Source organism: Gopherus evgoodei, chromosome 5, assembly GCF_007399415.2.
Source record: "Gopherus evgoodei ecotype Sinaloan lineage chromosome 5, rGopEvg1_v1.p, whole genome shotgun sequence".
Lineage (NCBI taxonomy): Eukaryota > Metazoa > Chordata > Testudines > Testudinidae > Gopherus > Gopherus evgoodei.
Genome location: NC_044326.1, coordinates 79644193 through 79668585, shown reverse-complemented (window position 1 = coordinate 79668585; position 24393 = coordinate 79644193). Strand labels below are relative to the sequence as shown.

At 40.7% G+C, this 24393-nt stretch overlaps 2 protein-coding genes across 9 annotated transcripts in view; one reads left to right on the top strand and one right to left on the bottom strand.

The window, feature by feature from the left end:
• FNIP2 (folliculin interacting protein 2) overlaps positions 1-11428 on the top strand; it is an 82156-nt gene extending 70728 nt beyond the window's left edge. For all 4 annotated transcript variants that reach the window (XM_030563576.1, XM_030563575.1, XM_030563574.1 and 1 more), the window contains 5 exons: positions 118-1474; positions 2834-2990; positions 4278-4478; positions 7910-8025; positions 10342-11428. In XM_030563576.1, the coding sequence (XP_030419436.1) occupies positions 118-1474; positions 2834-2990; positions 4278-4478; positions 7910-8025; positions 10342-10420 (1910 nt within the window). In that variant the 3' untranslated portion in view covers positions 10421-11428. The remainder of the gene's footprint in view (positions 1-117; positions 1475-2833; positions 2991-4277; positions 4479-7909; positions 8026-10341) is intronic.
• The window catches only part of C5H4orf45 (chromosome 5 C4orf45 homolog), a 140586-nt gene that overhangs the window by 70686 nt on the left and 45507 nt on the right, over positions 1-24393 (bottom strand). For 2 of the 5 annotated variants that reach the window (XM_030563581.1, XM_030563578.1), the window contains exon 4: positions 19077-19239. In XM_030563581.1, coding sequence (XP_030419441.1) covers positions 19077-19239 — 163 coding nt within the window. Of the gene's footprint in view, positions 1-4275; positions 4287-6385; positions 6730-17190; positions 17354-19076; positions 19240-24393 lie in introns of those variants that run through there. The other 3 variants (XM_030563582.1, XM_030563579.1, XM_030563580.1) reach the window with 3 other exon arrangements.

Here is a 24393-nt window from a genome sequence, read left to right as displayed (position 1 = left end):
AAATTATGTAAGTGTGTGCTTACAAAGAATGCATTTAATGTGTTTTCTACTTCTGAAACTTGTAGTGTAACCACATACACATTTGTGAAGTACCTGTTTCCCTATATGTTTGCATAGGTGATCTGTATGGTGCCATAGGCTCTCCCGTTAGGCTGACACGGACTGTGATTGTTGGAAAACATAAGGAATTAGTTCAACGTATTCTCTACGTTCTAACATACTTCCTACGGTGCTCTGAGCTACAGGAAAATCAACTGGCCTGGAATGAGAAAGTTGGAGAGGAAGAACAACTGCTAAATGGAAGGAAGATCACAACTACATTGGAAAAGGGAGAGGTTGAAGAATCTGATTATGTGATTGTCACTGTTAAGAATGAACCCGCTCTTGTGCCGCCAATCCTACCTCAGAAGAATGGTGGAAATCAAACCAGTAGCACTATGGGGCATGTCAGTAACCCAGAGAGCTCTCCTGCTCTGCCAATGTCCTCAAAAGAAAAGAATGAAGAAGTAACAGGAAAGGCTGATCAGAGCTCCAGGGCATCCTGTATTGCATCAAAAGACCTCTTAGTTGGCAGTTCTGAGTCTAAGGGAATAGTGGATGACTGTAGGAAAGGGAAGGTAGTTGATATAGGAACTGTGTCATACCATTTTGAAGAACAAATAGAATCAGAGGATTTAATGGATGTCTTAAAGAATAGCAACCAGGCCACTAGTGAAGTAGCAGAAAAACCATCTGACAGGTCATCTGCTGTACCGTGTCCTGAGAGGTTTGTTGAGAGGAGTCCTCCTTTAGAAAGGGTCACCTTCCAGATTGGAAGTTCTACATCGCCAGAGTCAGATTTAGAAACTCGCAAGAGTGACATGGATGAAAATTTTAAGGCGTTCAAAAAAAATCTACAGGTAGCAAGCTGTACGTCAAGTCCACCAAATGTGCCTGCAGAAACTTCCCAGAGCCAACAAGAAACTTCCAAAGCCTCCCTTAACCCATTACACATTAGGCGTAATATCTGTTATGCACAAATTCCATCATGTGAAGCGAGTGCGAGTATATTTGATGAATATTTTGCTGAAGGTAATAAAATTGAAATGAATGTAGCAAATACTTCTACTCTGCGTGGTTTGTCAGATGAACCACTTAAGCCATCTGATAAAATAGAAACTGTAAAAACAGAAATCTTAGAGGAAGCTAGAACCCTGTGCTCCAAGAATGGGGAGGGCCATTCACTTGACTCTGTTAAAACAAGTTCTAACGTGCAGGACTCTGGCCAAGTAGTCACTGACGATGTCCCCTATGGGGATGCTGGAAGGAAAATCCCCTTCCGAATTGAAGGGGATATTCCTAGGAATGAGAGTTCAGATAGTGCACTTGGAGACAGCGATGACGATGGTGCTTCATGTATCTCTGATCTACACCCTCAAGGCCATGTCAGCAATAGGCATGAAGAATTTACAGAAGTAGAACTTCCTTTACCAAGGTAAAGAATGTATATGAGTGGATCTTGTGCCAAATGGGGTCAAATGCTGTTGCTACCCAAGAGCTGTTCAGTGGTCTGTGAAATGCATGGGGTCTCAACTCAGTTTCTTGCTGATGTCTGTACTGTAAAAATTGCTGTTGCAACTGGGTCCTTTGTTGGCAGTCTCAGCAAAAGGCCGAGATTTGAGTAGGATGATACACTGACAGCTTGTCAAAATAATTTTTTTTTTTTTGACAGGGCTTTTTTTCTCAGATATTTCTGGTCCTTCAGCAGGGCTAAGACACATGCTGGTGGGGTAGGGAGTGTGCATAATTACTGCCTGTGCTTTGAATTGAAAACTTCACTGTCTATCCAGCATGAACATTTAAATTCATTTACTTAAAACCAAAACCAAACAAAATAAACCTCTAAGACTGGCCTGGAGTACTTTACATTAAACTTAGTTTTAATATTTGCTAGAAGTTGCTATTAAATATCCATTATAACATCTCCATCCCCACCTCTCTTTCACCATTTAAGTTCTGAACAGTGCAGGAGAGCCCATGTGACCAGGCAGAGCTCTACAGACTTCACTCAGCCAGTTATCTGGGCTTTATTATTGTTTAGGGTCTTGAAAACTGTTCCCTTAAGGCTGAAATATTCTCTGTTTGTGCTCTGGCAGAAGGTGAACATCTGTGAAAGTTTGAGCAAAACACTTTTCTCATCCTTTTGAGTTTAGGGAGAGTAGAAAAATTCTAATCACACTTTTTGGTAAACAGATGAAGTCCAAAATTTAATGCAGGCATAATTCTGATGCCTTTACTTTGCTTGAGACTGCATATGCATTTAGTTAAGTGTTCACTGAACCACGCAATGAACTCTCAAGCTCAGCAAACCAACTAGCAGCAAAACAGGGAGCTTATATATTTCACAAGGCCTAATAGTTTCAGACTTGTCTTCTTCTTTTCTTAAAATCTAGAAAACTAAAATGTTCTGAACTGTTCAAAATTAGTCAGGAAATGTTAAGGTTCCTACACCAATATTAACTGTGCTTCATTGTTTCTTTTTTCCTTGTGTGGCTTCATTTAGTGCTGCTTAATTTTAAATGCCAGAGGACTTGCTATGTAAATTTAAACAAGCTACAGAGCCAGGCACAGAGTAAACCTGAGGGCTAGTTAATGTCAGGTCTCTCAACAGCATCTAAATGTAGCCTGTCAGATAAGAGTTGCATCAGTTTCATGTATTTGAAGATCTTGTGACAAGTCTATAATGCTGACAATTTCACCAAACTTATTGTGCCTATAGGAGGAGTGGGGAGAGATATCTGAAGGGTGGCTCTGCTCTTGGCTTTTGAATGGGCTTCGTATTCTTCTGTTTCAGATCCAACATAATCAGCAGTCCAAGTGTGAAAAACTTTGGAAGGTCACTTCTCGGTGGTTACTGTCCCACATACATGCCTGATCTGGTACTGCATGGAATAAGTAATGATGAAAAACTCAAGCAGTGGTTACCAGCAGATCTGCTTCATGCAGTGCATGTAGGTTTCCCTACATTTTTTCCAGAGCCACTGACCTCTAATAGTAGGAATGATATGATCTTACTGAGAACATATTCTGGATGGGGAAAAGATACAGGTTTGCCACTGTTCAATAAAACCAGTTGCTAGTGACCAATATAGAGACTTCACACTTCTTGACTCTTAGAACATGTGACAGTACACACACACCCCTTTCACATGTGCTCACATGTACTGTATAAATCTTATACTGCAAGCATAAATGCGGGGGGGGGGGGAATATCTAATTCTCTACTTACAACTTGAAAAGTTTAACAGGATTATTCTCTACAATAGGAAAAATATAATATTGAAGTGCTTCCCTTAACAGGCTGACTGCATTGCAGTGTACACAACTAAGATGGTCTGCAGGTGCCTGGAAGCTTGTTAATGCAGTTACCACCTATTATAGTACATGTTACTATGGAGATGAGAAATCTTGTAGAGACAGAGATTTTGCCAGTCATTAGCACAGATGACTGAGTGCAGATTAGCTGGCCATACGTACAAGCCTCATTGTGTGTTAGACCATGTCTAAAATGTCTGGTTTTTACTCTATATGTAGGTTCAAAACAAGTAATTTATTATAACTGATCTATCACTAAATTAACATTTATAGTTGCACAGTAAATACCGACTAAAGATTAACAAGCCCTAGTTGCAGACATTAAGTGCTTTTAGCTATCTGTAGCAGTGCAGGAAGGAAACAGTAAAAAGAACCATGCTTCTCAAATGGAGTGTTTTAAATTGAGCAATGAAATTGCAATTTTTTCCACGCTTACAAAACAGAAATTTGTCTTTGAAACACACAGGCCGCAGCTTTAGCCCCCAGTCTAACCCTTTGTGCCTCCCCTGTAAGAGAAAGCAGCAGTAAAGCTGGTCTAATAGGGGAACTGGGGATTCCTTTTGTATAAAGAAATTCACAATTAGTATATAGCTGTCTTTCACACCCATCTTTTTTTAAAATAAAATCTACGCGTCTGACTTGCGTATTTTTACTTTGGCCCCAAATCAAGTTTGTCTTGTTAGTTATTTCACCATAACAAAATCCAATCCAAATTCTCCACAGTTCACGTTATTTTTATAAAACCTTTTGTTTTTAGACAAAAACAAATGTTTGGTCTCAGTTCTTTGAAACACTCTTCCCACTTTATCATTCCACCCCTCCCACGCAAAACTTAAGTGCTAATGAAGCCTTTTAGTCTCAGTTGTGAACACCAGTTGAAAATGTTTTGAATACCTAGTGTTCTTGTTTTGTACCTATTACAGCATCCAGTACTAGATGAGCCCATAGCAGAAGCTGTCTGCATTATTGCCGATACGGATAAATGGACTGTACAGGTGGCTACAAGCCAGAGAAGGATGATGGACAGTATGAAGCTAGGCAAAGATGTCTTAGTCTCTAGTCAAGTGTCCAATTTGCTGCAGTCCATTTTACAGCTTTACAAACTTCACCTCCCAGCTGACTTCGTAAGTATTTCTTTATGAACAACTGTGGCTAATAAGAATTGTTCAGTCATGTGTGCTAAATTTTGTATGCTAGGGCCTTCAGGTATTACCTGCCTAATTTCAATTACAGTGAAACAATTTAGTAAATATACTAAACATGCACAGTGCAGCCCACCTACAGAGATATTATATATATAAAACCATATTAAAAGAACATTAAGATTGCAAAGTCAAGGACTCAAAAGTTAGTAAATGCCAGAATTAAGGTTGCCTGTTCAGCCTTAATTCATACCCCTTGTGTGTATGCATTATACTACAGTCTTGAATTACATGATCATATACTATTTACCCAAAGAACTCCTGTCATTGATGAGCATAATGCTGCTAAATTTGTGTCTTAGCAGACTGTCTCCCTTGTCAGTTTTCCTTCTGAGCCACCCATCCGTTGTTCAGATCAACAGACTGTGTTTTGTATGATACTACACAAAACAGAGAACAGTTCTGAGCTATAGGCAACACAGGCCAATGGTGTGCTCATTGTGGCACTTCAAGATATATGACCATATTAAAGCCCACCCATGGAGTATGTCCATGGTTAGTGGAAAGAACAAACTAAGATCAGCATGGATGCTGCTTAAATGCACCTTTTAAAAAAAAAAAAAAAAAAAAAAAAGAGGTGAGAGAGAGAAAAAATGTATATCCCAGTTTGAGTCACTATCTTTGATTTTGAAAGCTGACTTTTGAATAATTTTTCACTCATTCAATGGTACAAGTCATAAGGAAAATTTGAAAAATTCCACTTCATTTCTCACGCCTCTGTAGGCATGATGAGCCTGAACTCTTCAGCCATCAAGAATGAGAGGGATTTGTCTGGTGTATCCACACATGAAATTAAAAATTTCTAAGTATCTTCTGATTTTTAGCTGGCATTCAGTGAATGGAAGTGTTCTGTTTGTAAAGGTTACCATATGGGGTGTGTAACACTGCTGATCTCCTTTAGAATGGAGTGTAACGGAGAGGTAAACACTTCTCTTTACCTACCATCCATATTCTTTACTTTCATAAAATTCTTAATCCCATATAACATTAATGATATAAGGACTGAGAAAGTAAACTGTAGCAATGCAAATGTCAGAAGATGACAAGAGTTTATGGAATTATGCCCAGAGGATTCAGGGGGCCTGGGGCAAAGCAATTTTGGGGGTCCCTTCCATTAAAAAAAAGTTTCAGTACTATAGAATACTATATTCTTGTGGGGGCCCCTGTGGGGCCTGGGGCAAATTGCCGCACTTGCCCCCCCCCCGGGCAACGCTCAGTGTACACCTATTATATAGATGTCTGTCCCTAACCCAGCCTATTAAGGATGCATAATGCAATGGCTCTCAACCTTTCCAGACTACTGTACCCCTTTCAGGAGTCTGATTAGTCTTGAGTACCTCCAAGTTATTCCTCACTTAAAAACTACTTGCTTACAAAATGTAAAAATACAAGTGTCACCGCACACTATCATGGAAAAATTGCTTACACTCTCATTTTTACTATATAATTTATAAAATAAATCAATTGGAATATATATATTGTACTTAGAGCAGTATAAACAAAACCTCTGCGTATCCCCAAGGGTACTCATAACCCTGGTTGAGAACCACTGCATTAATGGATTCCCTTTGCATGTGAGGGTGCATGGAGAATGTGTTATCCTAGCTCATACCATGTTCTGATCGTCGCCTGTGATGTGGGTATTCATTGAAAATGTTAAGTCAAGCGGTTGTCAGTTCACCTTAGCTAGCACTGTGTCATGAGATGGTATCTCTTTTTCCTACAACCCAAAGCATTAAACAGTCGATCCATTGTCTGTTCTCAAGTTATGTAAGAACCATTATGAACTGAAAGAATGATTGTTCAAATATTTATTTATGCTGCTAAAGAACATCAAAATAATGTTATCTTACCTACCAAGCACAGCTCTCTTCTGCCTTAGACTTTAATTAGCAAAATTTGTTGTACATTAGCATAAAATACAAAAGGAAATTCAAATGTCTAGGACAGTGTTAAGAATTCCATATGCTTTAACAAATGCAGGGTTTTTTACTCCTTAAACTTGAGAAATATACTTAATGTGACCTAAAGTTACACGCTCCTAATGCGTGTCTAATTGCTGCCTCCTCCTGTCAGATGAACTCTGCAATACGACTTACTGCGTACGCTGCTTGCCTTCATCTCTAGGAGCATGCAGAGCTGAATTAGTTTGATTTTGGTGGACTGGTCTTTGCTGCAGAGAGATGATGTATCAAATTTAATACACATCCTGTATCCCATACCAAAATAGGCAATAAAGTGTCTTACTATTCATATTCTAGCACTAAAAATATTGGGTGTAATTTTGGCCCCCTGGTAGTTTTGCCTCTGACTTCAGTGGCATTTCACCTATTCTCTTGCATGATAATTGCTTTCACACTTAAGTTCTCTCTCAAATCTATAAAAAGCATATGAACTTCTAGCATATTTAAGTTAATGGACAATGTGATCTTTAAAAGTCTAATTATTGAAATACTAATTAACTTCAACTTTGACCATTTGACAACTAGTATTTAGTTACTAAACACCGTTGAACCAATATTAAAACCCTGTAGCACTAGTACTGCAAAACATCTACAAGGGGTTCATAAATGAGATTTTTAAATAAATTAATGAACAAAAGAACCTGTCACTCCAGCCCATATCACTGTCTTTACACACTTTATTGCAAATACACCGCTACCCTGATATAACGTGACCCAATCGGATATAATGCGATAAAGCAGCGCTCGGGGGGGGGGAGGGGCAGGTCTGTGCACTCCAGTGGATCAAAGCAAGTTCGATATAACGCAGTTTCACCTATAATGCGGTAAGATTTTTTTGGCTCCCAAGGACAGCGTTATATCGAGGTAGAAGTGTATAAAATAAAATTGAAAGTGCTGCTTTTTATAATTCTTAGTTTCTTCAAGAATGGCAATTCTGCAAATCTATAAAGTTCCGATTTTAGATTCTGCTATTTAAGCTGTATCTTACAGAAAAAACAGTAGTGACTTGTAATAAAGATGGCCTAATCAAAGTCTTCAGGTTTCAGTTTTAATTAGATGCCTTGAATGTCTTTGGGTCTGATCCAGCTTTTATTTAAGTTAGTGCAAAGACTGCCATTGACTACAGTGGGAGTTGGATGTGGCTGGTTGACTGCAACAAAGGTGCTAGCCAGGAAGGATAGCCTGACCCAAATCTCTGAAAAATGATCCATTTTGCTACGATTGTGTTGGCCACTTGCAAAGGCACTATGCCTATTCTTTTGGGCTTTTTAAGTTACACTAAACTTACATCATGCCTCCTGGTATAGTAACTAAAATTATGAGTTTACATATTTACAGTGATTTCACATAAAAGCTAAATCGATTCTTGAAATTTCTGTTTTTTTACAGTGCATAATGCATCTTGAGGATAGGCTACAGGAGATGTACCTCAAAAGCAAAATGCTCTCAGAATACCTGCGAGGACATACAAGAGTTCATGTAAAAGAGCTAGGAATTGTATTGGGGTGAGTAAGACTTAGAGCTGCTATAAACTGCTGGTAAGATTGACCAAACTCCCTTGAAGTTCAAATGCTACCCTGCTGTTCAATGAGTATGCTTGCTTCTCAATACCCACTAGGCTTGTATATGAGAGAGATGCTAAATAAAGTATGAAAATGTATGCCACTGAGCTATCTGGAAGTCAAATTGAACAGTTTAAAATTTAGCATCAAGAACAATAACTGGTCCTTATTGTCTTGAAGAAAAATTAACTTTTTATTTCATGAGCAGTTTGTCAGGCAAACAGGCAAAGTCCCATTCTGTTATCAGTCAATTCGATCTTTTTTTTCCCCCTTTTGTATCAAAGTTTCAGGGTGGGCAGAAGCAGTGTCTCCAAATGTTGGGGTGTTTTTATTTTATTTTATTTTATTGAGTATTCATTGTTCTGGATACAAAAGGCAGGTGTTGGGACACGAATGGGTTTTCCTTTTTCAGCAACTATACATAATAGTGTTTTACTCACTTTGCCTGCAGCCTTTACACGTGCAGCAGTCTACAACCTGAAGACCGACCCCACACACACACACACACACACACACACACACACACAGCTGTTCTCAGTGTGTCTGTCAGACTGGCTTATGTTCTCCGCTCCCCTTTCCCACTGATTTTGTTCTCTACAATAATTTAAAAGCCCATCTTCAGAAATAAGACAGAAATCAGTTCTGATACTAATAAAAATACATGCTAGCCTTCTTGATACATTATAGTTTAATAAGAAGATATCCTAAGAAGTTGGAGACCACTGCCTGTCTGAGTCTTTGGACTCTTACTGCTGTTAATCATGTGTGACAAAAAAAGATGACAGGTATTTGGGTTCGTTTGGTTTTTTTAAGCAGTTAGGTACAGTAACTCAGAGTCACTAAAGTGCATGACTTGGTTTTCTTTGTGAAGTTTTTCTCAATTGTTCACTTTTCAGCCTTCCTGTAAATTCACTGTATTCCTCTTGTCCAACAGCCAAATGAAAAGACTGTGTCCATTTTTTCTTCTCTCTTTCTCCCTCTGTCAACCCTACATTTATTATTTTTCATTATTTGTAGCACCTAAGAGCCTAATCAGAGACAAGGATGCCATTGTGCTGCGTGCTGTACAAACACAGAACAAAAGAGCTTGCAATTTCTCTGATTATTTCTTAGTGTTTTAATAATAATAATAGTAATATCTAGCTCTTGCATAGCACTCTTCATCTGTAGATCTCAAAGCACTTTACAAAGGAGGTCATATCATTATCCTCATTTTACAGATGGGGAAACTGAAGCGCAGAGGTTATGGGAATTGCCCATGGTCACCCACCATGCCAATGTCACAGCTGGGAATAGAAATCCGGTCTCCTGAGTCCCAGTCCAGTTTTCTAGCCACTAAGTCTCACTGCCTCCCTTTTACTCTTTGCTTTCCCTGTTCTTTAACTTTCCCTCCCCCCAGCTGTCTGAGGCATTCCATTCTGTTTCTCATCAAATCTCATATCCTGGTCTGCACGCCATAGCTGAAGTGACTTGAAACTGACAGTGCTATGCTTTTTCTACCCCTGCTTTGATTGCAGAGTGGGTATATGTTCTTGTCAAGCAACTTCAGCTGTAATGCTGCTCCAATCAGGATCTGTTGTCAAAAACATCTACTGAGACTTTGATGCAATATGCCTTTGGAATGTTAAATTGAGACTATGGCCATAATAATAAACAATTTATGGAATTTTGAGTTTTGCAGAGCCTGGGTGAATAAATTTTAACTTTTGCCTGGAGTGCTAAAGCACCACTGCTGCTCTAAGAACATGAGCCTGTCTCAGGAGGTGCAAAGCTGTTGTGGTGCTGAAACACTGAGCCTGTCTGATTTTGATTATATATAACACTTGGAAAAAAACTGACTATTTTCTTCAAACTGATGTTAGTGTTAGTGTAGTACTAATGCAGTAGAACCTGATTATTTCACACTAATGGCTTGGAAGAGGCTGTGAATTGAAGTTTGTGAAGAATTTAAAAGCAAGCAAAGATAATGCATGACATAATATAACACTGATTTCTTAATTTTGTAAAAATCTACAAATGAAAAAATACTACTGTACATTTTATTAGTATGCTATGAATGGTCAAATAGTAATGAACCCTTAATGAGAAGAGACCTCACTTCAGCCTGTTAAATCACCAGTGATATAGGGAGTGACTGCCAATTATTTCTGGTGTGGATTAGGAAGGTGGGAGAGGGAGGGGGAAACTTTTTTATTATTATTTTCCGGTAAAAGTTGATATATATATTTAAAAGCCTTCTTCCTTTTCTTAAACTTCTAGGATTGAATCCAATGACTTGCCTTTGTTGGCTGCTGTCGCGAGCACTCACTCCCCGTATGTTGCTCAAATACTCTTATAAGTTAAAATCTCAGGATAGTCATTCCCTAAACAAACTACAGGAATCTTGAAGGAAGAACAGACGTGCCAAGTACTGGTAAAGGGCAGCAGGTGTATGGCAGTACATTCCAACACCTTTTGATTCTACTTTCAGCTGGACACTTTATCTAAAGACTTCAGTTTACATAATACAAAAGGCATTTGGGTTGGTTTTTTTACACTCGCCTCTGAGTTAACGAATCATGAAGGTGAATGCATCCTTGCGGTCTTTTTAAATGACAGAAGTAAACACTACAGCAAACACTGAACTGTCAGCAGAAAACACTGCTAAAAAACCCCATGAGGTGGCAGTAAAAAGAACAGGTGGAATAGGATGGTTCTTCTAATACTGCACTTGTGATCGCATGCTGTTTTGTGTGCTTCTTTGGTTGCGGAGCTGGAGTTGTTAACTATGTACGTAGCATTCCTTTGCAGAGGTGTTTGGATGGACATGAAGTTTTGCAGAACACAGACATCCTTTTGTATTGTAGTAGTGGCCAGCTCAAAACAAGAAACTTTGACTCGGCAGCTGAGTTATGTGGCATGTGTGAGGTTTATTGTTTCTTTAAGGATAAAAGGAAGCTGCAGCTGCTTCTAGTTTTACTGATGAGAAAATAGAATGAGCTCGGATTATAATTAGTGCCACCCCAACATTAGAATGAAGACAGCTTTTTGAGAGAGGAGGATTTTTTAGAAAGTCTTATAGAATTTCTACTACAAGTTTACGTTCTTGCATTTACATCATTAATAGATTTTTTTTGCGTTTCTGTATGCCCTGTAAAACTGGGAATTGGTCCTAAGTGTTAATGGAATCCAATATTGCCGTCTGAGATATTTCCGTTTGACAAGCTAAAGTACAATATGTTACCAAATGTGTTACACTGTGTGTGTGTGTGTGTGCGCGCGCATGTGCATGTGTGTGCGTGTGCGTGTGCATGTGTATGTGTGTGCGCGCATACACCAACCAATTGGCATAAACTCAAAGGTTTTTTAAAAAAAAAATAGATTGGTCAAATGCATTGCTACTATTTGGAGATGACTCTTTATTCACATTGAAAGTAGAGGCTGTTTTAAGTGAAACAAAGAGGACAATGACAAGCCGGACATCATGATTTATTAATATAAACATTCATGAACATCCATTATGATTCTACAGAACTTTTGCACTATCATCTCAGTGCCTTCTAATCTATTAAGGACTAACTGCTTTGAGGAAGAAACTTGCCCATTAGGTCAAATAGTTCATAGCACCAGTCTCTCTATTGTTCCATATAATAGTATACAATTATCTGAAATTCTCTGCTCACAGGCACAAACTTTACTATTTACATACAATGTATACACAGCAAGGTACAAAGTTACTTTTTTCATTGAACACTATTGAGCAGCATATGAAACTATTTAGACCAAGAAAGGGCAAAAGGAAATAAAAACATTATTTTCAGAGAGAGAAAGCTAGAGGCAAGGAACTCACCCAGGCAGAGTGTTAGACTATCAAACATTCTGTGGAAACACAGACATAAGTAGTATAGGGTACTTTTGGCATTTGATACCTAGCTGTCTAAATACTTGTTTAGAAACATGAATTCTTCCTATTAGAATAATTCCTGCCTGCTAGGATTCATTAATTGGCTCACTGAACCATCCTTGCTGGTGATTCCAGAATTCCCAGCATTGTAGAAATTCCTAGCATTTAAGCACAGAGTTTCAGTTTATACTGCCCTGATAATTGGCTTTCTAAAGAGAATCTTCAATAATTAAAGTGAGAAAAGGTGAGTATTACGGGGGTTTTCATTTTGTTCTAAATGTGACAGAAAATTGCCCTTAATCTTGTTAGTGTCTGTGTGTGTGTGTGTGTGTCTCTGTCTCTGTCTCTGTCTCTGTCTCTGTCTTTCTCTCTCTTCCCCCCCCCCTCCCCCCGAGAGGAACATGTAGATTACCATGAGAAATTTCTGTGCAGAAGGGTTGTTGTGCGTCCAAGTTGAAGGACTCTTAATTTCCAGGTATGATTTCTAAACAGATAAGATTATTTAACATCTGGGATCTCCAATCTAACATTCCAGGAGTCTCCCTTTTGCATAATACTTTGAGTATGTCTACACAGCAATGAAACACCCATGGATGGGCCGTGTCAGCTAACTCAGGCTGCAGGTCTATAAAATTGCAGTATAGACCTTCAGGCTTGGGCTGGAGCATGGATTGTGGGACATTTCCTCCTCATGGGGTCCCAGAGCCTGTGCTTCATCCCAAGCCCAAATGTCAACACTGCGATTTTATAGCCGCACAGCCCAAGCCCCATGAGCATGAATCAGCTCATGCTAGGCCAGTCGTGGGTGTTTAATCGCACTGTAGTCCTTTTGCATTCAGTCCTTTTCTCCAATATGCTCTTCAGAGTGACTACAGTCTTCCTGAGGTTTGGGTTATCTCTTATTGCTGATACATGAAGAAATCTGCTTGCCCTGATTTGGTTCCCCTGAGCTGCTTTGACCTCCACTCCACGGTTTGCTTGAAACCAAATGACATAGCAAGTGCACCTGTTGTCAAACTTCCCCTCTCTACTTAGTGTGTAGGTGGGTGTAATGACTTCCCTTGTAAGTATGCAAGAATTCTGTATTTTATGCATTCTCATTACTTCATGCCCTGCAGTTTTTTTCATAGTAATTTAGTTTGTCTAGTTCCTGTTTATGTTCAACAAAAAATGGCTTGTCTTGTTTCCGTCTGAACTGACTTGAGTCCCAGTTTTGCAGAGAGATGCCTGCAAGTGGACCTCTGTATCCACATGGAGCCCCATTGAAGGCAAGTCAACCTGAACACAGCATGTTGCAGACTTAGAACCTTGATCAGAAATCCTTAATTTACTACTTACCCCCAACAAATGCTGCTGTTTGATAAATTTGTATGTTAATTTAAGGAGATGTATGAACTGATGATTCAAATGCAATCGACTTTTCCTCAGCCCAGTATAAAATCTTTACAATATAGTTATTGCCTTTTATATAACACTTCGCTGCTCTTCACAAATTACACGAGACTGCCCTATTTTTAGTCTCAAAATTGATTTCTAAAATTAAGGTTTGTATAATTCTTAATTTTAAAAAAATGGTGGCTTTAGTTTAAAGAAACTTAAATATTTCTCCCTCCCGCCAAATATACTACCTCAATTGACAGGATACTACCTTTAGGGCTCTTCAACTTTGTAAAGCTTACCTGTTGAACATTTTTGTAGCATCTTGCTGTTGGGCAAGTTAGTGTGGCATGACAGAGCAGTAAGTATGTACAAATGTTTTATGTTAGACATCTTTATAGCATGTTTGTTTTATTTTTTTAATAGAATGAAAAGTGATATGAATGTACAGGAAAAATGTTTAAAACTTACAGTGAAATAAAAATGTAGCTTAAATCTTCAAGATTCCAAAGCTTTTTTATTTTTATCAGTATTATAAATCTTTTGTAAAATTCTTAATACATATTTTTCTTGATTTTCAAGTGAGGCTGAGTAATCTTTCAAAACCCTACAGAAATGCAGTTTACACATTCCAATGTAAAGAATGTACACTCTTCAGATTAAATTACTTTTACAGAGGGGGGGGAGAAATGCCGATACAGGTGAACACTAAACTGTAGGACTGCATATAATAGAAGTCTTTTAATCTAAAACAGTTTCAATATGAGCTAAACATTTTAATCTAGTTTATAGCTTCCCAAATTATTAATTAATCTAAACTATAGTTCTGCCTCAAATGTATGAATATATACTTTTAATTCTGTGTGTCTTCCATGGTATAATTTGGAGAACAAAATAAATAAGGTGTTTTGCTTGTATATTTTCACTCTTGAAAGTGAAAAGCCCTTTTTCAAAACACCAAACTGTTGTATGTAAAGTGACACAACTTGGTCACTATCTAAAGCAAGATTCCCTCTCCCCAACCTCCACTCCTGGCTTAAAAGGACTCAGATCAGAATTGAGTCTAAACTGCCAATTATATACTATACATTAGCTACTCCAGTTAAATGGATTAAAATGACATACATAACTGGTTATCCATACTAGAAGCAAATCTGATTGTGTTGCTATTGCATATTTTTATGAGAGGATTTCCTTCTTTTAGGATTGACTGAATGCATATCAGTGTCAAACTGTGTGGAATTTTTTTTCTTACTGCTGTTTTTGTACAGTATATAATTTTGGTCTATTTCTTTGCAACATTTGGTGCAATAAACGTTTTGAATTCAGTTTAAATTGTCTTGCTTATTTTTTTTCCCTTGTAAATCTCTTCCTAGAAATGTTTTTCTGCTTCTGGTGGATAAAGCTCGAATTGAACACTGCATTGATGGGTACAATTGGCTAGTACCATTATCAGTAGTGCAGCAGCAGATATGGCTTTGTAATAGACAGTATTCGCAAGGTTCGGTGGCTTATGTTCCCTAAACTCTACTCAAATCTATAGATGCCTCCTCTCCATTTATACGCAGACAAATGCTGATACCTTAAAAGTGATCTGTGAGCAGAAATGAAAATTGAGTGAACACGAATGGGCTGAATGCCCTCGCTAATTAGGTTCTGTGGAGGAATTAGTTATTTCTTTATTCAATAGATCTCACATAGGCCCATGGCTGTTTCCAGGTTCACTCCATACTCTTTCACAACATAGGGCTTTTCATAACATCTATATGAGTTTATTTTAAAAACAAAACTATTTTATACTTGTCCATGTGCTAAGTGCCCTAAGAGCCTGAGGTTCTGTATTTGTATTTTTGTGCTTCACTCAATTTTCTGTTTTTTTTTTTCACCTGCATGAACAATCAGACTTCACCAGATTTCCAGCTGTTTTGGGTCAGTTTTTTTTTTATGCCAAATCCACCATCTTTCTAAGGCTTCCAAGCTGGATACTGTCCAGAGTCCACCAAGCAACTCTCCAGTCTGGAGGCCTCAGAGCAGCATGAGATTTGAATGGAGAAACTGTAGAAAAATGACTGGATCTTTTGGCCTTGCAGCTAATCATTACATTGGAGAAGAGGAGGAGGATTAATGTAACAATTTGTTTTTGTACCCTTATGTTTGGGAATAGAGCTGAGGTACAGTCTGGTTTGTGTGTTTATAATCACTCATCCCATCTTCAATTTGAACTCAATAAAGATTAGTAATATCTCAGGCTGACGGGGATAAGAAAAATAACTCTTTGCATCAAGTTCTCACTGTGCATCTCCCTGAAATGGTTTGTTTCTTTTATTTTGTAGTAGTAACTGTAAATTTTGTAGCCTTTTGACATATATCTGGAATCTCCTACAGTGCTGGGTGTGGTACCAAACTCTGTCCTATAGAGGCACATTTAGTGAATACAACTTTGTTTTACTCGATTGTCACTGATTTCACACTCGCCCACTTTGTGGTGAACTGCATAGCCTGTCCTTCACATAGGACTCTTACCAAAACAGTAACCTTTTTAAAGTAAACAGAATTTGGTGCTCATGAGACTGAAGGCCTACTAGCATGCAGAGTACACGTGCACAGCTGTGCCTCTGGGTCGTAATCCTGATTTCCATTTTCCCTTGTTGGTCTAGGCCAGGAGTAGGCGACCTCTGGCATGCGTGCCGAAGTCGGCACACGAGCTGATTTTCAGTGGCACTCACGCTGCCCAGGGTCCTGGCCAGTGGTCCGGGGGGCTCTGCATTTTAATTTAATTTTAAATGAAGCTTCTTAATAAGGTTTTTTAAATGTTTTACTTTACATACAACAATAGTTTAGTTATATATCATGGACTTATAGAAAGAGACCTTCTAAAAATGTTAAAATGTATTACTGGCATGCGAAACCCTAAATTAGAGTGAATAAATGAAGGCTCGGCACACCACTTCTGAAAGGTTGCCGACCTCTGGTCTACGCCTTAACCAGAGCACCATTTGTGTTGAGTTATGTGGCTACCTCATGTTGAGTGACAACTTCTACCTAGTTTTAGGATGAGTCCATAAAATGGATCTTTACTTGTGACTTAATCAAGAAGGCCGAGAATGCTAGATAATGCATTAACCCTAACAATTTGGCAGTTCTGCAGAAAAGGACCTGGGTATTACAGTGGACGAGAAGCTGGATATGATTCAACAGTATGTCCTTGTTGCCAAGAAGGCTAACGGCATATTGAGCTGCATTAGTGGGAGCATTGCCAGGAGATCAAGGGACGTGATTATTCTCCTCTATTCAGCATTGGTGAGGCCACATCTGGAGTTTGCATCCAGTGTTGGGCCCCCCACTACAGAAAGGATGTGGACAAATTGGAGAGAGTCCGGTGGAGGGCAAAGAAAATGATCAGGGGGCTGGGGCACATGACTTACGGGGAGAGGCTGAGGGAACTGGGCTTGTTTAGTCAGCAGAAGAGAAGGGGAGGGGGTGGGATTTGATAGCAGCCTTCAACTACCTGAAGGGGGGTTCCAAAGAGGATGGAGCTCAGCTGTTCTCAGTGATGGCAGATAACAGACCAAAGAGCAATGGTCTCAAGTTGCAGTGGGGGATGTCTAGGTAGGATATTAGGAAAAAGTATTTCACTAGGAGGGTGGTGGAGCACTGGAATGGGTTACCTAGGGAGGCGGTGGAATCCATCCTTAGAGATTTTTAAGGTCTTGGAATGACAAAGCCCTGGCTGAAATGATTTAGTTGGGGTTGGTCTAGCTTTGAGCAGGGGGTTGGACTAGATGACCTGAGGTCTCTTCCAACCCTAATCTTCTATGATTCTATTAATTTTTATAAGGTTATTTTAGGGTACATTCTATGAATGAATGAGGGGTTGAGGATGGGACAGGATGTCAGCAGTTGCACAAGAAGCAGGAGCATAAATTGAATGGTATTAACAGGAGATATAGATCAGTACACATGCAACACCCAAGCAGAAGGGTCAGAAAGTAGGAGAGGGGGCGTGTACATCTGTAAATAAAAAAAATAAAAAGACTCTGAGACTGACAATGAGTAATCAGACTGATAGGGTATTCAAACCAGATTAAGGCAGTCAAGGCTTGGGGATGTAATTTTTCACTATTAACCTCAATTCCATGATTTGATACTTGTCAATAAAATTAAGGATTTGTTTCAAAAATGTGTTCTGAAACAAAATAATCCTAATACCAGAGGCAGATACCTGGTTTAAGATTTATATTCCGTGAAATAAATGGCAACTGGAATGACAGCACTGGTGGTGATGTACCTTATCTACTTATTTATTAAAGACCACTAGTTTTTTATTGTTGTTTTTGTTTTTACCCCAGTGGGCTGCAATTGATAGAGCTACTGTGGACTATATGCTAACTCTGGTGTAAAACAAAGAAAAATAGTGTTTTAAAGAATAGCTTTTCCCTCCAGTACAGGAGACGTGATAAAATAGAGGTAGGATGAAGTCAGTTCAACAACCAGTGATGGATTAATATATTCTTGCTATTCTGTCTTCTGTATATACACAACTGAAGGAAAAGCAATGGAGTGAAACTAAAAATGAAAGCCAGGATTTTAGATGTGGGAAAAGGCAGCTGGGTGGATTGGTAAACAAAGCACAAGACTCTGACCTTATGATACTTCTGTTCCCACATAAAATTAGCTTAATTGCTACATACTAGTAATCCACATGCTGAAAAACTACCCTTGTAATATGTCACAGTCAATCTTCTGTTTTGGCACAATCCCAGGACTAAGTCTAAGAATTACAAGTATGAACTGCATGTTGTCCTGAGAGCCCTCAAGATCAAGACAGCACTAGCGAGCTTATGAGTGACTATCTCATGCTTTTAAAAATAAATGCAGTCTCCTATAAACTGAATTTTAGAGTTATAACGATCCCATGGTGATCTGCTAAAAAAGCCTGTACGACAGAAGGAAAGCTCCATTGTTCCTTCTATGAGCGAAGAGGTTCCCATACAGAGAGCAATCTGTTGCACTGTTATGGATGGAGGGAGAACTGTTTTCAGCTAGAGAAGAATGGATTCATGAGTATTTTTTCACAGCCTTTCCCCTACCACAGAGTGCTGAGGTGATTGGGGTATCCAACTTGAATTATATGGAAAGAGGACTGGCGCTGGTATCTGAGCAACAAGAAAGTGGGTCCCCATTCTGGAGTTGAATTCCAACACTGCCTATAACCATTTCTTTTCAGATATGAACTGCTGGGCAGTTTTATTTTACTGTTGAACGTCTGTGACCTAGGATTGGGTGTGTATGCACACAAAACAGCCTAGACAGTTAATCCCCTCTTGGTATTTGTTTAGTTATAACTATACTAACAAACCAGTAATGCTTTGACAACTATTAGTCCTACAACTATTCCTGTGTTTCTATAATACTGTACACTACAAGTGCTAAGACCTGTTTTTTGAGATTCTAAGGCCCTAAAAACCTGTATAGGGACTGGCCTGCTGATGCTGATCACTTTAGTTTTACGCATGTTTATTTAGCTAAACTTTGTTCTAGAAAAGAGTATATGATTCCCCAGACAGAAAACTATTCCTCAATTAAAAAGCGTTGCCAAGCCCTGCAGCACTAGGACCAAACTCCACAACTCTAAGAAGCCAGCAGCCTCCTTCCATCTATCATTTTCTTGCCACTACCACAGTCTCTCAATTTGAAATTTTCAGCTATACCTCTGTTAGGAAAAGTACTGTACCTTTAAGCTGGGAAGCGCAGATCCCTTTGATGACCAGCTATCCCTGGTCATTGCAGCCCATTTGCCGTCAGTGTGATAGAAGTTGTCATAGTCAGTGCAATTCCAGGCAAGCCTGCCCCTAGTGTTGGAGCCTTGTAGATCAAGAATATTGGGTGGAGGCTGCCTACAATTTAAAAAAATAAAAAAAAATCAGTAAGTAAGTTAGAAGTAAGAAGTTAATTTATTCCTGGTGCCACTATTTTGAGTATTCTCATTCAGAAATCTTTAGATAAGATTTTGATATCTCTAATAGGAAAGGGTAATTAATTCTAAAGACTTGTTGACCAGGGACTTCTGACAAGATTTCTTCTATTGATGCTTATGCCTATTCTGCTTCCCCAGAACAAAGAGGAATACAAATCTAAATATGCCAGCTTACTGCAGGAGAGGACGTAACTTGTAGGTACCAATGTTTCAAGCTATATAAAATAACCCTTTTAGTATTTAAACTGTACAGACTAGGCCCACCTAGGGCTAGTGCTCTGTTCTGTCATGCAGGACTTCCAAGTTGGATAACCTGTCTCTTTTTCCTAGCTTCCAGGGAATGGGAAAATGGGAGTGCTACTGAATAGTAAACACTTATGTGACAGATGCAGAGCTGCTATGTAATAGTGTTATGACTGATGCTATGTACTTTTATTAACACTGTGACTTGGTTGGTAAGGGAAAGTTGTTATATCTTAGGGGTAATAGAGAGTTTTTGTGCCTATAATATATGAATTCAGTGGGGTCTGTGTATGCCATGGGTCTGTGTATGCATGGCCATCCCTAGCCATTTGGGTGCCCTACGCAGCCCTAGGCCTACCCCCCACCTCAGGATTTGGGAGGCAGGAGCTGTGGGGGGGCCACTTTTGGGGGCCCCACAGGCTCAGAGTGGCCTGGGGGATTAGCGGGGGGCCGGAAGCAGCCCGCTCTGCTTCCCTTGCCCCAGCCCCAGCTGTGTCGCTCGGGGGAGAGGACTTAGGGGAAGGGATCCCCCACTCACCGGCAGCATTGGGAAGTAGAGCAGCCTGGCCCAAGCCCGCTCTACTCCGCCAGCTCCCAGTCACAGCGCTCTGCTTCCCGCTGCCGGTGAGAGCCAGGGGTGGTCCTTTCCCCCACCCAAGTGACATGGCTGGGGTCAGGGCAAGGGAAGCGGAGCGGGCTGAGGCCACGTCTCTCCACTTCCTGCCTCTGGTGAGTGCAGGGGGTGATCCTTTCACTGCACTCACCAGTGGCGGGAAGTGGAGCACCATGGCTGGGAGCTGGTGGAGTAGAGCGCGCTGGTGCTGGGTTGTTCCGCTTCCTACCACTGCTGATGAGTGCAGGATCGCTGGGGGAAGAGGTGGAATGGGGAAGGCCCAGGGGCAGAGCAAGGGGGAAGGGTAAGAGGCAGGGCGGAGGGAGTTGTCCAGGGCACCACACCCGCCTAGGGATGGCCTACCCCTTGCAGGGGGTGCCGGCCATGGGATAGGGCTGGCCGCTGGGACTGGTGCTGCCACGTATGCAGCACGCAGCTGCGTAGGGCACCATGAAATTTAGGGCAATTTGATGCCCCAAATTTCATGGTGCCCTACAGACATGCATATGCCTAAGGACGGGCCTGTGTGTATGAAAGCAACACAATGGCTTTCCAAGAAAGAACACCCATATATACACTTTAAAAACAATGGGGCAAGCTGTTAGCTTCAAGGATCCTGTCTCAAACAAGTTGCAAACCTTGTTTTGCTGAAGCTGGAAGCCTGCTGATCAGAAGAGCACCAAAGAGTTAAAAAGTTCACTGGTCAGAACTGTCCAGGGAGACAGACTGACATAGAGCGAGACTCGCGAGGGAGTCTTAAAAAGCTGGATTTTCCCAGGGCCAGGGACACCTTAGGGAAAAGCCAGATATGTACAATCTGGTTTATTGTTCTTAAGATATATTTTTCCTCTGAATGCTTTTGTGCTATATGAATAAAATTTTGTTTTAAGGAAGCTGTTTGGTCACTGATTAGCAGTTATTGTCCCAAAGGGAACAGAATTGCACAGTCTGGGCATAAGGCAAACCTGCTGTGGAAAATTATAGTTGATTCACAGTAGTTTGCAACACCGGGGCCAGTCAGAGAGTGGGAGAATTGTGTGATTCCTTTAGAGGCCTGAGACCTACAGTAGGTGTACTCAGAGACCAGGAGGGGATGGAGTTGGCCTGGTAACTTTGACAACCTACACATGTGCTGTGGTTAGAGTGCCTCTAAGCCTTTGTCTTCGTTACAAAATTTGATTGGTAGGACACACATGAAGAATCAGACTAAAGTGATGCAGACCACAATTTTGCCCTTAATGCAGACAAAGGCAAGCTGTGATTAGCATTGTTGCCAACCAATCATTGTTGAACTTCAGTAACTGTTATCCTACATCTGTGTTGAAATACTAAGGTTTACCATAACTTGTCTCTATGACACAGTTCACCGTTCGTCCTTGTCTATACAGACTGCAGAATCCTTGCTCAGTAATATTGTGGCTAGCTTAATTTTTCCCTCCTTATATTCTAACATAATCAAATTTTGTAGTGAAGACAAGACCTCAGACTCTTAGGGTATGTCTACATTGCAATGTAAACCCAGGGTTAGGGAGACTTGAGTCAGCAGACCCTGGGTTACAGAACCCAGGTTTTGAGCATCTGCACTGATTGTCAACCCTAAATTAAAAGTTTTCTACCCAGGCTCGAATCTGGGGAACTAGTGTCCACACTGCTGCACATAGACACAAATCAAACCAACTGTATCCCAGCCTCCCTTTTGCCCTCCCAAAGTGTGGCCGTTCTATCCCTTTGATTATGGTGCAGCATGGGAAAACTTGATTGTCCACGCTGTTCGTTATAGAAAGTTTGGCAAGCATCATTTTGGTCCACATTCTCCTAGCTACCAAGGCCAGAAGTGTGGATGAGGGGCCTTCTGAAGAACTCTCCCTTGCATTTTTCACTCCTGTTTCAGGAAACAGACAGATATGCTGGGGGACATTTTCTAACTCACTGGAGGCAGCTGACAGAGCTTCTGATGGAGCAGGAGGAGAAAGACAAACATTGAAAATTCAAACGGATGCTGCTTATGATACTCTCTATCGCTCCTGATGTCCCCCTATGCAGACTGGAGCTTCTGGAGCAGGACCACAAGCACAGACTGGTGGGACCATATTGTCATACAGACCTGGGGTGGCCAGAAATGGGTCCAGGACTTTTGCATGAAGAAAGATACATTTGTGAGCAGTTTGCCCTGACCTTCCAGTATAAAGAAACCCACATGAGGGCAGCCATGCAGGTCGAGAAGTGGGTTGCTATAACTGTCTGGAAGCTGACTACCCCAGATTGCTACAGGTCCTTTGCCAACCAGTTTGGTGTTGGCAAGTCAACTGGGTAATCAGGCATGTGATTTTTCTCCAAGGAGATGGGCATTAAAGAGATTTCTGAAGTAATAGCTGGGTTTCAGAGGATGGGGTTTCCAAACTGCACAGGAGCCATTGGTGGGACTCCTGTACCCCTAGTTTGCCCTCCTCAAGGAGCATATGAATATATGTGGACCACAGCGGTTGTTTTATGAATGTCAATGAACGGGTTGTATTGGAAAAGTTTGTGATGCCAAGGTTTTTCACCTATGAGAAATCTACACTCCTGGACAAGCTGGGACACTATTCCCACCAAATGACATTGTAATAAATGGAGTTACTGCCCTGACTGTTGTTCTGGGAGACCCTGTGTGTCCTTCCTTTTGCCTTGGCTTATGAAACCATACCCTGATTTCAGAGGTCCTAGTAAAAGGAGGTTCAACTACACTCTCAGCAGGTGTAGAATGGCTGTTGAACGTACTTTTGTCAGATTGAAATCCCACTAAAGATATGTAGACCAAGTCCAGTGTCATCAATGCTGTGTGCATTACCGTGACTGGCTGTGCTCTTCACAGTCTTTTTGAAGCCAGAGGTGAGCCATTTCCCCCTGAATGGGCCTATGGCAGCAAGGGGCCACTAATCAGTACACTCAGCCAGAAACTGCACCTACCACAGCTGGAGCTGCATGCACCAAGACAACAGACATCAGGGATGCTTTGTGCTCCCACATTTTGGATTCACATGGCCCAGTGGAAGAGGGAGAATAGTACCTTTATGAATGTGCTTGTGGGGGGGAAGGAGCTGATTGATTGTGGTGGGATTTCATTGCTTAGGGAGAGGTGAGGGGGAGGTTGATTGCCATGCAATGTATTTATGAATGACCTAACTGCTTATCAAATGGAAGGGGACATTGATTCACAGTATGGATTGATGCAAGGAACTGATTGATATATGGATTGATGTAACTATCTGTACTGAGGAATGGTCCGTGATCATGTGTTTACCTTTATTATTTTAAATACACAATGTATGATGTGATGCAGTGATAGCAATAAACTTTATTGATTAAATAAAAAGCTTTGTTTATAAATACAGATTAGAAAAACACACCATTACCCATTGCCAGGCAGGCCAGCTGCCATTACCCCACCAAAACACCTGTAACAATAACAAATCCGTACAAAGACTTGGAACAAACCCTCAAGCAAAAACCAACAAGTGCAAACAGTGAAACTATGTACAAGACAAAACCCCCTACTGCTGAATGTCCCCAGGCCCCCCATTCTCCTTCCCCTTCCTTCCCTGTTTGCTGTGCACTTAGTGCCAGAGGAAGGAGCTCAATATAGAAGACTACATGGGACACAGTTGCCTTGCCCTGCTGTTCATGGAACCTGATTGCATGGGTCACCTAGACATAGATTTGTCCAAGCTGTTGTTGGACTGCATCACAGGGTACCATGGAGGGGACTCAGGCCATGGTGTGGGTTATGCAGCGGGAGCTGATACTCTGGCAGCCATTAGAGATGTCAGCTGTTCAAACAGCTTTTTCTGCAGACTTCTGTCATCCTCCCTTAGCTGCCATTCTAGTTCCAGGAACTGCAAAGCAAGAGCCTGCTCTCATGCTGAAACCCTGTACTCAAGCTGTGCAGCCAGTCTGAGCCTTTCCTCTTGCCTCTCACCATGACTTTCCTCTAGTTGTAAGTCTCTCTGTTTTTTGAAGTGGACCTGCTTGATGGGCCTCTCCAGAATTTCAATCCTAAATTCATCATGAAAATGTCTTCTCTTGGAATGGACCGTGAAGGTCTGCTGATGCAGGCTTCTGCTGCTGTGTGGCTAAGCGGAGGAGAGGTACCGCAGCCAGAAAAGGTTGAGGGGCTTTCAAGTAGGACAAGACACAGTGGGTTATTGTCTCAAACAGCTCAGTGCAAGAGCACAGAAA